Source organism: Heptranchias perlo, chromosome 8, assembly GCF_035084215.1.
Source record: "Heptranchias perlo isolate sHepPer1 chromosome 8, sHepPer1.hap1, whole genome shotgun sequence".
Classification (NCBI taxonomy): Eukaryota; Metazoa; Chordata; class Chondrichthyes; order Hexanchiformes; family Hexanchidae; genus Heptranchias; species Heptranchias perlo.
Window position 1 is genome coordinate 59,463,844 of NC_090332.1, and position 17,301 is coordinate 59,481,144.

Below are 17,301 nucleotides of genomic sequence, written 5' to 3' on the forward strand. Positions count from 1 at the left end.
GGTGAGCAAATTTTGAGGTTGTGTCCATTATAATCATGTCCAAATCATCTATAAACACTGAACAAAAGTAGACCTAGTATTGACTGCTAGGGTATATAATGTCCAATCCTCCTCCAATCCAAGCAACATTCATTTACCCTAACTGTGTTTCCTATCTATCAACCAACTTTCTATTCATGCTGCTACATTTTCTCTTACATCATATGCCTGAATTTTACCAAGACTCTTGTGTGACACTTTATGGAATACCTTTTCAAAATCAAAATACACTACCTTCTCTTTATCTATCCATCAATCACTATCAAATATTAGTAAATATGTCATCTGCAATTTGCATTTAACAAATCCATACTAGCTGTCCTTGATTAACCCATGCATTTCAAAATGTTCACTAATTTTACCTCAAATTAAAGATTGTAAGAGTTTACCCACAACTGATGTTGGGCAAACCAGTCTATCGGGTTATCCTGCTCTCCATTCTTGAACAAAGATTTTATATTGGCTGCTCTCCAATCCCACAGCACAATTTGCATTTTTGGATATTTTGCAGATCCTGAGCGGAGCGTGGAATCAGCAATAAGAGCGAGAGAGGAGAAAGAGCACGGGATCAGCGATAAAAGGAGAAGCGAGAGGGGAGACCTAGAGCGGAGCGTGTGATCTGCAATAAGAGAACGAGCACGGAGCGCAGGATCAGCGATAAAAGGAGGAGCGAGAGAGTGAAGCGTGTGATCAGCAATAAGAGATCGAGCACGGGATCAGCAATAAAAGGATCAGCAATAAGAGAACGAGCACGGAGCACGGGATCAGCAATAAAAGGGGGAGTGAGAGAGCGGAGCATGTGATCAGCAATAAGAGAACGAACACGGAGCGAGGGGAGAGAGAGAGATGAAAAAACGCCTAAAGTGACGTCAGCACGAGGGAAGGAGCTGATGGGTGAGTAGCTGGTGAATGCTTTTTTGCTGGTGAGTTTTTTTTTTTAAGTCTAAGTTTATATCTCTTAAGTTTAGTTAATATAATAAATAGAAGCATGGCAGGGCATCTAGGTCACATCGAATGCTCATCCTGTGCCATGTGTGAACTCCAGGATGTTTCCCGTGTCCTGGACAACCACAGATGCTGGAAGTGTCATCAGCTGGAGTTCGTGATCCGGGTTTTGGAGCTTGAGCAACAGCTGGCGTCACTGCAGTGCATCTGCGAGGCTAAGAGCTACGTGGATAGCACATTTCAGGAGGTGGTCACCCCACAGCTTAAGAAAGTGCAGGTAGAGGGGGTCTGGGTAACCACCAGACAGACAAGGAGGACCAGGTAGGTGGTGCAATTTTGAATACTGGTGAGGGAGAGGTTTCCTCTGATGAGTGCAGCCAGAGCCAAGTCCACAGCACCATGGGTGGCTCAGATACATCTGGTGAGGGGGGGGGGGGGGGGGGGGGAAGATGGGAGAAAGGTCAGGAGAGTGATCGTGATAGGGGATTCAATAGTTAGGGGAACAGACAGGTGTTTCTGCGGCCGTAGACGTGATTCCAGGATGCTACGTTGCCTCCCTGGTGCCTGCGTCAAGGACGTCACTGAGCGGCTGCCGAACATTCTGAAGGGGGAGGGTGAACAGCCAGAGGTCATGGTCCATAACGGTACCAACGACATAGGTAGGAAGAGGGATGAGGTCCTGCAGGAAGAGTTTTGGGAGTTACGAAAGAGATTAATAAGCAGACCCTCAAAAAGGTAGTAATCTCTGGATTACTCCCAGTGCCACGTGCTAGCGAATTTAGAAATAGGAGGATACAGCAGATCAATGCGTGGCTGGAGAGATGGTACAGGAGGGAGGGCTTTAGGTTCCTGGGTCATTGGGACCAGTTCTGGGGGAAGTGGGGCCTGTACAGGCCGGATGGGTTGCACCTCAACAGTGCTGGGACCAATGTCCTTGCAGGGAGGTTCACTAGTTCTGTGAAGGGGGGGGGGGGGGGTTTAAACTAATTTGGCAGGGGGTTGGGCACCAGGATGTAGCATTGGAAATGAGAAACACGGTGCACAAAGGATTGGGAGAGACAGATAGCACTAGAGTAAGAAATAGTACGCTTTCAGATGAGATCAGACTAAGAGACAATACAAGCAGGTCTAAGATAGGTTTACAGTGCATGTGTGTAAATGCACGAAGGGTAGTAAACAAGGTTGGTGAGCTGCAAGCGCAATTAGCCATGTGGGAATATGATGTTGTGGCAAACACTGAGACCTGGCTCAAAAAAGGGCAGGATTGGGCACTAAGTATTCCTGGATACAAGGTGTTCAGGAAAGATAGGTAAGGAAAGAAAGGAGGGGGAGTGGCAGCATTGATTATGGAGAATATTGCAGTGCTGGAGAGAGAGGATGCCCTGGAGGGGTCAAGGATAGAATCTATTTGGTTAGAGTTAAGAAACTATAAAGTTGCCATTACACTACTGGGGGCAGTCTATAGGCCATCAACTAGTGGAAAGGGTATAGAGGAGCAAATTTGCAGGGAAATTAGAGGTGCAAAAACCACAGAGTAGTGATAATGGCGGACTTCAACTATCCTAATATAGACTGGGATAGTAAAAGTGTAAAGGCAAAGAGGGGGAGGAATTTTTGAAGCGAGTTCAGGAGAACTTTCTTGACCAGTACATTTCCAGCCCAACGGACGGGTTACACCTGAGCAGGACTGGGACCAATATCCTCGCGGGGGTGTTTGCTAGTGCTGTTGGGGAGGGTTTAAACTAGAGTAGCAGGGGGATGGGAACCTGAGCGGGGAGTCAGAAGGGAGTAAAGTTGAGAGCAGCAAGAGAGGGGAAGACCCAGGGGAAATTTACAATACAAATAGTACAAACAGTTGTTCAAGAACAAGCGAAAGGAAAAAGCGTAAAGCAGCGGAAAGAAAGTGTACTTTAGGCACTACAGATGAAGTGAAAACAAGAAGGCATAAAGCGATTAGTCCAGCATCAAAGCTGAAGGTCGGGCTAGGGTGTGTGGCCCAACTAAGAGTTCTATATACAAATGCACGGAGTAGAAGGAATAAATTAAATGAACTACAGGTTCAGATTCAAATTGGAGGGTATGACATGATAGCTATTATGGAGACATGGCTGCAGGATGGTCAGGATTGGGAACTAAATATACCGGGTTAAAAGGTCTACAGGAGAGATAGGGAAAATGGAAGAGGGGGAGGAGTAGCCTTAGTGATTAGAGATGAAATCACTTCAATGATAAAGGGGGATATAACGAGAGGTAAGCAGCCAACAGAGACCTTATGGGTTGAATTGAGAAGTAGAAAACGATCGAAGACTATAGTGGGAGTTGTATATAGGAGCCCTGGCAGCAGCTCTGAAGTGCTAGATTGTATAAATGCAGAGATTAGACAAGCATGTAGCAAAGGCATAGTGGTCTTAATGGGAGACTTTAACCTTCACATAGGTTGAGAAAAGCAGACTAGCAACTGTCAGAAAGGTAGTGAATTTCTTGAGTGTGTCCGGGATAGTTTTCTACAGCAGTATGTCCTAGAGGCAACAAGGGGGCAAGTCATACTAGATTTAGTAATGAGTAATGAACCAGATTTAGTTAATGGCTTAACTGTGCGTGAACATCTATCAAATAGTGATCATAACATGATCGAGTTCAATGTAGAGTTTGAAAGGGAAAAAAAGTGAATCAGCTGCTAAGATTCTTGACTTGGGTAAGGCTGACTTCAATGGGATGAGGCAGAGACTGTCCACAGTAAACTGGGCAAATCTGTTAATGGGTAAAACGACTGATGATCAGTGGGAAATGTTTAAAGAAACATTTAACATGATACAGAATCGGTTTATACCCCTGAGGGGTAAGAACTCTACTTGCCAAAAAAAAAGCCATGGACAACTAAAGAAGTAAGGGACAGTATAAGACATAAGGAAAGGGCATACAAAAAGGCAAAAAATTGCACAGATCCGGGCGAATGGGAAAGATACAAAGATCAACAAAGGGTCACAAAACAGATAGTAAGGGCTACAAAAAGAGAGTATGAAAAGAAACTCGCAAGGGATATCAAAACCAATATGAAGAACTTTTATAGTTTACATTAGGAAAAAGAGGGTGGTCAGGAGCAGTGTTGGCCCCTTAAAAACTGAAAGTGGGGATATTGTCATTGACAATGGGGAAATGGCAGACATGTTGAACAATTACTTTGCGTCAGTATTTACAGTAGAAAAAGAGGATAGCATGCCGGAAATCCCAAGAAAACTAATACTGAATTGGGGACAGGGACTCGATAAAATTAACATAAGTAATGAAGAAAATAATAGCACTAAAGAGTGACAAATCCACAGGACCAGATGGTTTCCATCCCACGGTTTTAAAGGAAGTAGGTGAGCACATTGCAGATGCCCTAACTATAATCTTTCAAAGTCCTCTAGATTCAGGAACTGTCCCTCGAGATTGGAAAATTGCACATCACTCCGCTTTTTAAGAAAGGAGAGAGGGGGAAAGCGGGGAATTATAGACCAGTTGTGGGGAAAAAGCTGGAGTCTATAATTAAGGATAGGGTGACTGAACACCTCGAGAATTTTCAGTTAATCAGAGAGAGCCAGCATGGATTTGTGAAAGGTAGGTCGTGCCTGACAAACCTGATTGAATTTTTTGAAGAGGTGACTAAACTAGTGGACTTCCAGAAGGCATTTGATAAGGTCCCACATAAGAGACTGTTAGCCAAGATAGAAGCCCATGGAATCGAGGGAAAAGTACGGACTTGGTTAGGAAGTTGGCTGAGCGAAAGGCGACAGAGTAGGGATAATGGGTAGGTACTCACATTGGCAGGATGTGACTAGTGGAGTCCCGCAGCGATCTGTCTTCGGGCCTCAATTATTCACAATATTTATTAACAACTTAGATGAAGGCATAGAAAGTCTCATATCTAAGTTTGCCGATGACACAAAGATTGGTGGCATTGTAAGCAGAGTAGATGAAAACATAAAATTACAAAGGGATATTGATAGATTAGGTGAATGGGCAAAACTGTGGCAAATGGAATTCAATGTAGACAAATGTGAGGTCATCCACTTTGGATCAAAAAAGGATAGAACAGGGTACTTTCTAAATGGTAAAACGTTAAAAACAGTGGATGTCCAAAGGGACTTAGGGGTTCAGGTACATGGATCATTGAAGTGTCATGAACAGGTGCAGAAGATAATCAAGAAGGCTAATGGAATGCTGGCCTTTTTATCTGGAGGACCGGAGTACAAGGGGGCAGAAGTTATGCTGCAGCTATACAAAACCCTGGTTAGACCGCACCTGGAGTACTGTGAGCAGTTCTGGGCACCGCACCTTCGGAAGGACATATTGGCCTTGGAGGGAGTGCAGCGTAGGTTTACTAGAATGATACCCAGACTTCAAGGGTTAAGTTACGAGGAGAGATTACACAAATTGGGGTTGTATTCTCTAGAGTTTCGAAGGTTAAGGGGTGATCTGATCGAAGTTCATAAGATATTAAGGGGAACGGATAGGGTGGATAGAGAGAAACTATTTCCGCTGGTTGGGGATTTTAGGAGTGGGGGGCACAGTCTAAAAATTAGAGCCAGACCTTTCAGGAGCGAGATTAGAAAACATTTCTACACACAAAGGGTGGTAGAAGTTTGGAATTCTCTTCCGCAAACGGCAATTGATACTAGCTCAATTGCTAAATTTAAATGTGAGATAGATAGCTTTTTGGCAACCAAAGGTATTAAGGGATATGGGCCAAAGGCAGGAATATGGAGTTAGATCACAGATCAGCCATGATCAAATGGCGGAGCAGGCACGAGGGGCTGAATGGCCTACTCCTGTTCCTATGTTCCTAACTGAGAAGGAGACATTGCTGAATCAGTCCTGGGAAATGAGGTGGGCCAAGTGTCAGTGGGGAACAGCGATCATAGTATCATAAGGTTTAGGTTAGCTATGGAAAAGGACAAGGAGCAATCTAGAGTAAAAAGACTTAATTGGAGGATGCACAATTTCAATGGGATGAGAATGGATCTGGCCTGGGTAAACTGGAATCAAAGATTGGCAGGCAAAACTGTAATTGAACAGTGGTGGCCTTTAAAGAGGAGTTGGTTCAGGTACAGTCTAGAGACATTCCAAAGAGGGAAAAGGTAGGGCAATTAAAACCAGAGCTCCCTGGATGACAAAAGAGGTAGAGTAAGATGAAGCAGAAAAAAGAGGCATGCAACAGACGTCAGGTTGATAATAAAAGTGAGAACCAGGATTAATACAGAATGTTCGGAGGGGAGGCGAAAAAAGAAATAAGGAGGGGCAAAGAGAGTATGAGAAGAGACTGGCGGCTAACATAAAAGGGAATCCAAAAGTCTTCTATAGGCATGAAAACAGTAAACGGGTAGTAAGAGGAGGGGTGGGACTGAATAGGGACCAAAAAGTTCCACGCATGGAGGTAGAGGGCATGGTTGAGTACTTTGCATCTGTCTTTACCAAGGAAGAAGATGCTGCCAAAGTCACAGTAAGTGAAGTAGTTGAGATACTGGATGGACTAAAAACTGATAAAGAGGATGTACTAGAAAGGCTAACTGTACTTCAAGTGGATAAATTACCCGGTCAGGATTAAATGCATCCTAGGTTGCTGAGGGAAGTACAGGTGGAAATTGCAGAGGTACTGACCATAATCTTCCAATCATCCTTAGATAGGAGGGTGGTGCCAGATGACTGGGGAATTGCAAATGTTACACCCTTGTTCAAAAAAGGGTGTAAGGATAAACCCAGCAACTATGGGCCAGTCAGTTTAACCTCGGTAGTGGGAACACCTTTAGAAACGATAATCCAGGACAAAATTGACAGTCACTTGGACAAGTGCGGATTAATCAAGGAAAGCCAGCACAGATTTGTTCAAGGCAAATAGTGTTTAACCAACTTGATTGAGTTTTTTGATGAGGTAACAGAGAGGGTTGATGAGGGCAATGCGGTTGATGTGGAGTATATGGACTTCGAATAGGAGTTTGATAAAGTGCCACATAATAGGCTTGTCATCAAAGTTGAAGCCCATGGAATAAAAGGGGCAGTGGCAGCAGGGATACAAAATTGGCTCAGTAATAGGAAAGGCAAGTCGTGGTGAATGGTTGTTTCTCGGACTGGAGGGAGGTGTACAGTGGTGTTCACCGGACGGCGGCGGCGGCGGGGCCGCGAGGGCGGCGGCGGGGGAGGGGCCGCGAGGGCGGCGGCGGGGGAGGGGCCGCGAGGGCGGCGGCGGGGGAGGGGCCGCGAGGACGGCGGCGGGGGAGGGGCCGCGAGGACGGCGGCGGGGGAGGGGCCGCGAGGACGGCGGCGGGGGAGGGGCCGCGAGGACGGCGGCGGGGGAGGGGCCGCGAGGACGGCGGCGGGGGAGGGGCCGCGAGGACGGCGGCGGGGGAGGGGCCGCGAGGACGGCGGCGGGGGAGGGGCCGCGAGGACGGCGGCGGGGGAGGGGCCGCGAGGACGGCGGCGGGGGAGGGGCCGCGAGGACGGCGGCGGGGGAGGGGCCGCGAGGACGGCGGCGGGGGAGGGGCCGCGAGGACGGCGGCGGGGGAGGGGCCGCGAGGACGGCGGCGGGGGAGGGGCCGCGAGGACGACTGTGAATGGCTTCAAGAGGACACAGACAGGCTGGTGGAACAAGCGGACTCGTGGCAGATGAAATTCAACGCAGCAAAGTGTGAAGTGATACATTTTGGTAGGAAGAACAAGGAGAGGCAATATAAACTCAAGGGTTCAATTCCAAAAGGGGAGCAAGAATAGAGAGACCTGGGGGTATACGTGCACAAATCGTTAAAGGTGGTAGGGCAGGTTGAGAAAGCAGTTAAGAAAGCATACGGGATCCTGGGCTTTATAAATAGAGGCATAGAGTACAAAAGTAAGGAGTCACGATAAACCTTTATAAAACATTGGTTCGACCACAACTGGAGTATTGTGTCCAGTTCTGGGCACTGCACTTCAGGAAGGATGTGAAGGCCTTAGAGAGGGTGCAGAAGAGATTTACTGTAATGTTTCCAGGGATGAGGGACTTCAGTTATGTGGAGAAGGTGGGGGTATTCTCCTGAGAGCAGAGAAGATAGAGAGGAGATTTGAAAGAGGTGTTCAAAATCATGAAGGGTCTGGACAGAGGAGAGAGAGAAACTTGTCCCATTGGCTGAAGGGTCAAGAACCAGAGGACATAGATTTAAGGTGATTAAAAAAAATGGTTCTTTTGCCAAACACAGCAGGGGTTGTGATCTGGAATGCACTGCCTGAGTGGGTGGTGGAGGCAGATTCAATCATGGCTTTCAAAAGAGAATTGGATAAGTACTTGAAGAGATAAAATTTGCAGGGCTACAGGGATAGGGAGGGGGAGTGGGACTAGCTGGATAGCTTTTGCAGAGAGCCAGCACAGACTCCACGAATGGCCTCTTTCCGTGCTGTAACCATTCTATGATTCAAGGAGGATTGAAAATTGCAGTCAGCACCTTTGCTGTTTCCTCTGACCTTTTAATGTTTGGGAGCCCAACTCAAACCCCTTCAAAACAGATATACAAGGGCTGTCAGGGAGGTTTGTCTGCAATTTCCCAATATGCATAGCTGGCAGAGGAGGCTCCATCCGCGGTGCACATTAGTAACATTTGGCTCATCGGGCTCGTCCAAATTTAGCTGCTGCGTGAGAAAAATTACTATTTTAAACTAATCTTTCATTCTGCTTTGACTCATAGCCTGACCGCTAACACAATTATAAAGGGAGACTGTGGATCCTATTTTGAATCTGTTTGGTTGCAATTCTTTAGTCTTGCTTTCTTCTGAATTACAGCTCATCTGTTTGTTCTCTGGTAAGTTCAAGAAAAATTGAAAATTGAGAGAGGAGCAGCCAGTAAAGGGGTATAACTGACTGTCAACATCAACAAAAACTGTTATTTTGTGCACATCCTCGATTATTGAGGGTGCACTATCGGGTTGATTCTGCATTTCCTGCAGAGAGCAGCACTCACAAAGAGTTCATCGATAGGTCACAGCCCATGATTTTCCATCTATTCACTTTAATTAATGGAAATTCACAGGCTGTATGTCCATGATTTCCTGCAATATACCCAATGGAATCAGGCCTTATAAACCTTGTCCGTAATTTCCATTCTCGCCTTTCAAAGCGTTCAGCACGGTGGATAGATCTTTTCATCTTGCCCTCCTGCTCGTCTTAAAATCTATGTTGCAGTCTAAATGGTGAGATCTAAGGCTGGAAGGACAAATAATTTGTACACGTTTGAAGTATTATAGCAGAGTAACTTGCCCCTTATTCGGATATTCCTACCTGTGGACTTGTTCAGTTCAAACCGACACATTAACCATAGCTCTTGATTGTACGTGGACAACCCTGGTGTTTGTAGCTTTAAAGGGCTAGTCTGGGAAAGAGGAGGGAAAAAAAGGTTCAAATTTCAACCTCTAATGATTACCTGAAGGTATAGTAGCTCCCAATTGAAACACATCCCAAAAAGGCTTCAATTCCAGATGGGATTTGGACAATCCAGTTCAAACACTTCAGATTTCCAAGAATCCAAAATTTAGCTTCAGTAACCCAGACTGATGGCGAACACACAAAACTGGTTTGAGTCCAGCTCCAGACTATGCCTGATGCTAGTCACTGGAAGCTCACTTGTTCATATCTTGTTTTTACTCCTTTACCCTGCCATCATAATTTTAATAGACAGCTTTCACTACAGCTATGTATGCTGGGATAGCACCCCTCCATAACATTATCGTGCTTTCTTTCATGGAGAACAAGAAAAATGCTGGGAATTACTAGCATAGCCAATAAATGCATGAAATCAATCTCATGGGTGAAACTCCGGTGATCTGAACTCAGGTGGATTGGTAAGTCTGTGAACTAGAGTGACCTGAACTAGAGCTATCTAAGCAGATATTTACACCGCCCCACATCCCTCAAAACTAGGCAATAGTTACTCTACATCAGGAGTGTCAAACGTGCAGCCCGCTGAACAGTTTTCACAGTGTGCTGTGCTTAAGGTTGCTACGTGTCCTGGGAATGGCACATGAATGTCCTGGGCACTGCTTCTAACAGCCCAGGAGAACTGTGTTGGAAACGGAACCAGCTGGTGGAGGGGAGTGTGTAGGGTTGGGCTGAAAGAGGGTAAACAGAGACTAGGGGCAGGAGATTGGGACTTGGCATGGGGTGGGTGAGGTGGGTGAGGTTGGGGGGGGGGGGGGTGCGGGGGGAGGGAAGAAAGACTGAGATTGGGACATGAGAGACATGCGATGTGGATTGGGACTGGTCAGGAGATTGGGGTTAGGGGCAGGGGAGAGCGACAGGGGACTGGGGGTCTGAGCAACTGGGGCTTGGGCGAGAGAAAGGGGAATGGGGTGGGGTGGTCACGGGGCCCAGCATTTCCTACAGAGCTGGGAGCAGCAGCAGCAGCAGCAATATGGCGAGTAGGAGCAGCACTGAGAGAGGAGCTTCCAGTAAAGGGGTGTGAGAAACCTGGGGACCTTACTGTGGGAAATTATGAAAGATTGTTTCCACTGGTGTGCCAATGGGGAATAAGAGATTGAGGATTCTCACTGCACACCTTGATTTTACATGTCAAGTTCCAATACACGGAGGAGTGAGTTGCAGGAGGGCCAAGTACGGGCCAGCATTCCTGCTCCACCACGATACTCTGAAGGTGAGGTTTAAAAAAAATACTTTCTCCACCATTCCTTCAGTAGCCTCCAATGATCACTTTAAGGACCGCTGTTTAGGCCACTTGTACACCACGTGCTCCACCTAGTTTTTCATACATTTTGCAGAAGGGTCCTGAAAAACCCTTTGCATTTAAATTGATCCAACGCTGATTGCAGGCAGTCGCTGGGTCCACCTAAAATCAGTGAGAGCCAATATGGCGGCGGCCATGCTGCCTCGTGCCCAGAAATTAGTGTACACTGCATACGTTTTACACCCAAAAAATGGGCGAAACGCATACCATACCCCAAGTGTGTCCAAATAATTTTTGCTGAATGTGGCCCATGCCAACTGCAAGAATGATGGATCAGTCCCATCATTTAAACCGAGTTTGACACCTATGCTAACCCAGTTATGCACTTTAATTGTATGTGAGGCAATGCTTCATGATTAATTACATCTTTCTAATTTAAAAAAAAACAAACTGTAGATGGTACACACTGCAGCCACGTGAAAATCTGGCAGGAAGAATAGGTTAACAAGAAACTGAATGTTAATGTTACCCCACCTAATGCAGCATCTGTGGAAAGGACTTACGAAGGAAGATAGAATCTCCTGGCGTAGGTTTTCTGATCGTATCACTTACAGTAACCCAATGGTTTCATGAATTACCATCGGCGTTACGATCAGAAAACCTAGGCCCTTATCCTAATGTAAATGCTGGCAACATCATGCAAACATGAACAAAGGATACAAAACAGTAAAATCTAGATATCAGATTCGCCAAACTCCATATGAAGCAAATTAATGCTTCATGGAGACACTCACTTACCAGACCACTTTTGCTTTTGGGTGAAATTGGTGGTAATGCTCTGGATGTAATAATTTCTGGACCTGAAATCAGACAGAATATATCAAGTGAAACAGTGCACTAATATTTGTGGGGGGGGGGGGGGGGGGAGAAAAAGAGGGAGGTTAATGCATTTCTTTCCATGTCATATACACTGGCCAAGAGACAGACAGGTAATCTGCCTCAATTCCAGAAGATACTTAATAAAGATCTAGGATAAATTTCTCTCCTATCCTGTGTGGAAGCAACTGGTCTCCAGTCAGCCTCTCTTCCCCTGACAGTGTTGATAATGGTGATCCAATGCATGAAGAACTAGGCACAAAACTGCATCCCACTACTCTGTGCTGAGTGTTCAGGTTTAAGACGCTGCTCCATTTCACCATCCTGTTACCCAAGTTTTCCACTGAAACAGACAGGCTGATCTTCAGCGATTTCCAACACAGCCTTCAGGAAGTTCACAATCTACCTCACTTTCTTTACTATGTGAATAGTTTCGAACATATCTTTGAAAAGTTCTCAACTGGAAACACTTCCACACTGAGGGGAGCTTTCTTTTTTTAAAATTCGTTCATGGGATGTTCAAGCATTTATTGCCCATCCCTAATTGCCCTCGAGAAGGTGGTGGTGAGCTGCTTTCTTGAACCGCTGCAGTCTGCGTGGTGAAGGTTCTCCCACAGGGCTGTTAGGTAGGGCGTTCCAGGATTTTGACTCAGTAACGATGAAGTAACAGCGATACATTTCCAAGTCAGGATGGTGTGTGACTTGGAGGGGAACGTGCAGGTGGTGTTGTTCCCATGTGCCTGCTGCTCTTGTCCTTCTAGGTGGTAGACGTCGTGGGTTTGGGAGGTGCTGTCGAAGAAGCCTTGGTGAGTTGCTGCAGTGCACTGTAGATGGTACACACTGCAGCCACGTGTAAAATTCTGTCTGCTCCAAGCAGTATTCTTCAGCACTACAGGACACACTCACCACTTGGTGACATGCCCAGCTGGAAAAAAAGCTACAAATTTTCCTAGTGCTGCAGCATGTTCAGTGTAACACAGCAATATGTTACAAAGTTGTAGAACACTGCAACTACAATTCTAATGCTGCTTGCAGCCAGGATCCCATGACACTATTCAATGAAGAGCAGGGAATTTTCTCCGGTGTCCTGGCCATCATTTCTCCCTCAACCAACACCAACAAAAATAGATTAACTTGGTCATCCATCTCATTTACCATTTGTGGCAACTTATATTGGCTCTTATGTTTTCCTATGCAACAACAGTGACCACTGTTCAAAGCTAATTAATTGAATGTAAGGTTATAAGGTGCCATACTCATGAAGATGGAGTGAAATTTAAAGGACAGTCAATCTGGATTACTCATGCACCTCTTAACTGTTGATTCAGAAGTAAAACTGGGAGAAAATATCCAACTGTGCTCTTACGGTATAGCTCATAGCATAGGTAGGAGGAAGAAATCAAATTCTATTTCTTCTAAACCCCTTCAGTTTCTATTCTCCCTACCTTCACTTATCTTGAGCTAAAGTTCTTTCTCTTTGATTGCCTTATTTTACACACAATTCCAATCCCTCAATGATTTGCAGTGTCAAGAAAGGGTGGGTCTTCAATTGATAACTATCCAGAATGAAGGGAATACCTCTCCATGGTCCTAGGTCTCTGTATTAAAATTCAGAATTGTAAATAAGAAAAGCAGCAAAATATTCCTTTATAATATGCCTTGTCAGTTTTAAATGGAACAGCATATGCTGGTAATTCTGAATGATGTTGATAAATTTTCTATTGTGTAGTAGTGCATCACACACACAAATAAGCTTGTTGAGAATACAGCACAGCATAATTGTCTTTGGGGAAATTGCTTTAGTGCATCTCAATGAGATTCTCTTAAATCATTGTACTAGCAGAGACCTCCTAGCAGCTCAATGTCAAAAGCACTACAACAATCAGCAATCTGCGGTATGGCACCATTTTCACCCCTGCATAGGGTTGTCAACACTGGTTGGACGTATTCCTGGAGGTTTCATCACATGACCTCCTGCCTCCAACTGCCCTGCTTAGTCAAACAGCCATTTTCCCATCTCCAATATGTTTATAACTAATAGATAAAAGTGGTCAAAGAAGATAAAGAAGAAAATTGTTTTTAATTCTCCTATGATTTTTCTACTGGGTTGATCGCAGCAGTGTCCAGGAGATCAATTTTTAATTCCTTGAGACTCCAAGCCGATCCTAGAGGGTTGACAACCCTACCTCTGCATGCCATCTGGGAGATTAAGAATGGAAGTTCCAGTACTGCCATGTACTCGAGCATTTAATTTTCTAGTCTCAGGCACCTCCCAGATTTGAAGACACTGCTCCATGCTGTAACTATGGAGCCACTCTCAATTGCAGGAGTGCAGAGCTCTCAGTGGGTTGTAGAGCTGGAGGAAGTTACGAAGGGATTTAAAAACATGGATGAGAATTTTAAAATCGAGGCCAGACTAATGACCAATGAGCACAGGGGTAATGAGTGAACGGACTTGGTGCAAGTTAGGATACGGGCAGCAGAGTTTTGGATCAGCTCAAGTTTATGGAGGGTGGAAGATGGAAGGCTAGCCAGGAGAATATTGGGATCGTCAAGTCTAGAGGTAACAAAGGCAGATGAGAGGCTGTTTCCCCTGGCTTGAGAGTCTAGAACTAGGGGACATAGTCTCAGGATAAGGGATCGGCCATTTAAGACTGAGATAAGGAGGAATTTCTTCACTCAGAGGGTTGTGAATCTTTGGAATTCTCTACCCCCTACCCCAGGGGGCTGTGCATGCTGACTCATTGAGTATATTCAAGGCTGAGATTGATAGATTTTTGGACCCTAGGGGAATCAAGGGATATGGGGGTCGGGCGGGAAAGTGGAGTTAAGGTCGAAGATCGGCCATGATCTTATTGAATGGCAGAGCAGGCTCAAGGGGCCTTATGGCCTATTCCTGCTCCCATTTCTTATGTTCTTATGAGCTGAGGTGGAGGCAGAGGCAGAGACGCGTGATGTTACAGAGGTGGATGTAGGCGGTCTTGGTGATGGAGCGGATATGGGGTCAGAAGTTCATCTCGGGGTCAAATAGGATGCCACTGTTGTGAGCAGTCTGGTTCAGCTTCAGACAGTGGCCAGGGAGAGGGATGGAGTTGGTGGCTAGGGAACAGAGTTTGTGGCAGGGACCGAAGACAATTGCTTCGGTCTTCCCAATATTTAGTTGGAGGAAATTTCTGCACATCCAGTACTGGATGTCGGACAAGCAGCTTGACAAATCAACGACAGTGGAGGGGTCGAGAGAGGTGGTGGTGAGATAGAGCTGGGTGTCGTCATCGTACATGTGGAACCTGATGCATTTTCAGATGACGTTGTCGAGGAGCACCACGTAAGAGAGAAATAGGAGGGGGCCAAGGTTAGATCCTTAGGTGACTCCAGAGGTAACGTTGCGGGAGCAGGAAGAGAAGCCATTGCAAGTGATTCCCTGGCAACGACTGGATGGATAGGAATGGAACCAGGTGAGGGCAGTCCCACCCAGCTGGACGAAAGAGGAGAGGCGTTCGAGGAGGATGATGTGGTCAACCGTATCAAATAGGGGTAGGGGTTCAAACGTGGAGTTGCAGGAAAAATGAGCATGGATTTGGGAGGCCACAACACATTAAAGGACTTGAGAGGAAAGGGAGGTTGGACATGGGGCAGTAGTTTACAAGGACAGAGGGGTCAAGGATAGGTTTTTTTGAGGAGGGGGGTTGGTGACGGCGGATCTGAAGGGGGGGGGGGTAAATAACAGTACCCAAAAAGAAGGAACTGTTAACAATTATCAGCTAACATGGGGGCCAGGAGGGGAAGTTGGGTGTTCAGCAGTTTGGTGGAAGTAGGGTCGAGGGAGCAGGAGGTGGGTTTCATGGTCAAGATGAGCTTGGAGAAGGCATGAGGGGAGAGGGGAAGAGAAACTAGAGAAAGATGCAAGCTCAGGGCTAGGGCAGTGGGGAACCATAGGGGAAGTCTGGCTTGGTGGGCTAGGGCAAGGGAGGGAAGTGGTAGAGGAGTTGAACAGATGGTCTCAATCTTAGGTGACAATTAAGTCCATGAGTTCCTCCCACTTGTTATTGGAGGCGAGGGTGGAGGAGGTTTAAGGTGACGGTTTGTAGTGAGGAGAAGCCGGGCGTTATCTTTGCATTCCAGGATGATCCTGAAATAGTGAGCAGTTTTGGCAGAGGAGAGCAGGACCCGATAGTGCTTTATGTGGTCCAGCCAGATCTGGCGATGGATAGCTAAACCAGTTGTCTGCCATAAACATTCGAGTCTGCGTCCCTTGGACTTAAGAGAACAGATATGAGGGCCGTACCGGGGGAATGAACAGGGTGAGACAGAGTAATGGTTTTAATGGGGACAAGGACATCAAAGGTGGAGGTGAGGGTGTGATTGAGCAGATCCGTAGCTACAGAAATATTGTGGTGAATGGAGGGCCAAAGGCTGGACAGTTGGGAATTTGAAAGTGCCATTGTAAATGACTTGGAGGAAGAGTTTTTTTATCCCCCCAAAGGTGATCACAGAAGGAAGTGGTAAGGGGGATGTGAGTGGAGAAGGATACTAGGAAGTGATCAGAGATGGCCTTATCCGTGATTGGCACGATGAGAGTAGAGGGTCCACGTCAAGGGGGTGGCCATGAATGTGGGTAGGGGAATTTATATGGAGGGAGGTATTAAGAAAGGATAGGAGGACAGTGAACACAGAAGAGAGAGGGCACGATGAGTTGAGATGGAGGTTGAAAACAGAGGATGAGAAGTCGCTTGGTGCAGAGGCTGAGGGAGGAAAGCAGTGAAGATATCTCTGTGAGAAACTTTGCATTGTACTTGGTGGACAGTAGAGAACGAGAATTTTGAAGGAGAGGAGAGAGGGGTGGAACAAGATGAGATGATTAAAGGAGGAGAAAGTGGAGAGACCAAGGTGTGATTTGGTGATAAGGGCCACACCACCACGGCAGCAGTCTGGTCGGGATAAGTGGTGGAAGATATAACCAGGCGGGGAGGTTTTATGAAGGGGGAAGGTGTCCTCACCCATCAGCCAAGTTTCCGACAAGGCCATGATGTTGATGCAATCATCCACAATATGCTCATGGATGGCAAGGGTTTTGTTCAGGAGTGAACGGACATTCTGGAGGGAGAGGGGTGGTGATAGTTGATCCGCTGGCAGTGTCCACAGGGTCAGCACTGGGAGAGGTGAATGGGAAGGAGATTGGCAAGATTAGCCCCCAGCAGGTCCATTGGGCAGGAACGTCAGAGTAGGATGGGGCAGTTGGGGTTGCTGCTTGATAAGAAGGCAGCAACAAGTACCTCGATGGGCCCTTCGGAGGACACCAAGAGAGGCACAGAGGGAAGCTGTAGGCTTATCTAAGAGGGAGTCAAGCCTGGGACGGTGACAGGAGAGTCGAAACGTCAAAGAGTGCTGAATGGTTGGGGCAGAGCACCAGAGAGGGGAGAAATGAAAAGAGGCAAAACGACAGAAGAGAGGGGCCTAGGAGGGGTAAAGAGAAAAGAAAAATAGGGGGAGAAATTGGGCTCAGGTCCAAAGCAGCAGCTAAAACACGTACACAAACGGACACAGGGAAACTCAAGTTACATAGGCGTGGTTACATTACAAGATTAAGATAGATATGTCCTGGTAATAAACGGGAAATAAAGAGGAGACAATAGGAGGGAGCCCAATGTTAAAGTCAACGGTCTCGTGGTGGGATAAAGTTGATGTCGATGGGATGGAGTCAACTTGGAGCATTGATGAACTGATGTCCCAGTTCAGAGACAGGTGTGGAGGGGGAGCGAGT

The 17,301-nt window shown here is 46.4% G+C and overlaps 1 protein-coding gene across 1 annotated transcript in view; it reads right to left on the minus strand.

The window, feature by feature from the left end:
* tmem181 (transmembrane protein 181) overlaps positions 1 to 17,301 on the minus strand; it is a 97,785-nt gene that overhangs the window by 55,653 nt on the left and 24,831 nt on the right. Inside the window, exons 3-4 of the mRNA XM_067989151.1 lie at positions 11,463 to 11,524; positions 9,266 to 9,356 (exon numbers count right to left, since the gene is read on the minus strand). Coding sequence (XP_067845252.1) covers positions 9,266 to 9,356; positions 11,463 to 11,524 — 153 coding nt within the window. The remainder of the gene's footprint in view (positions 1 to 9,265; positions 9,357 to 11,462; positions 11,525 to 17,301) is intronic.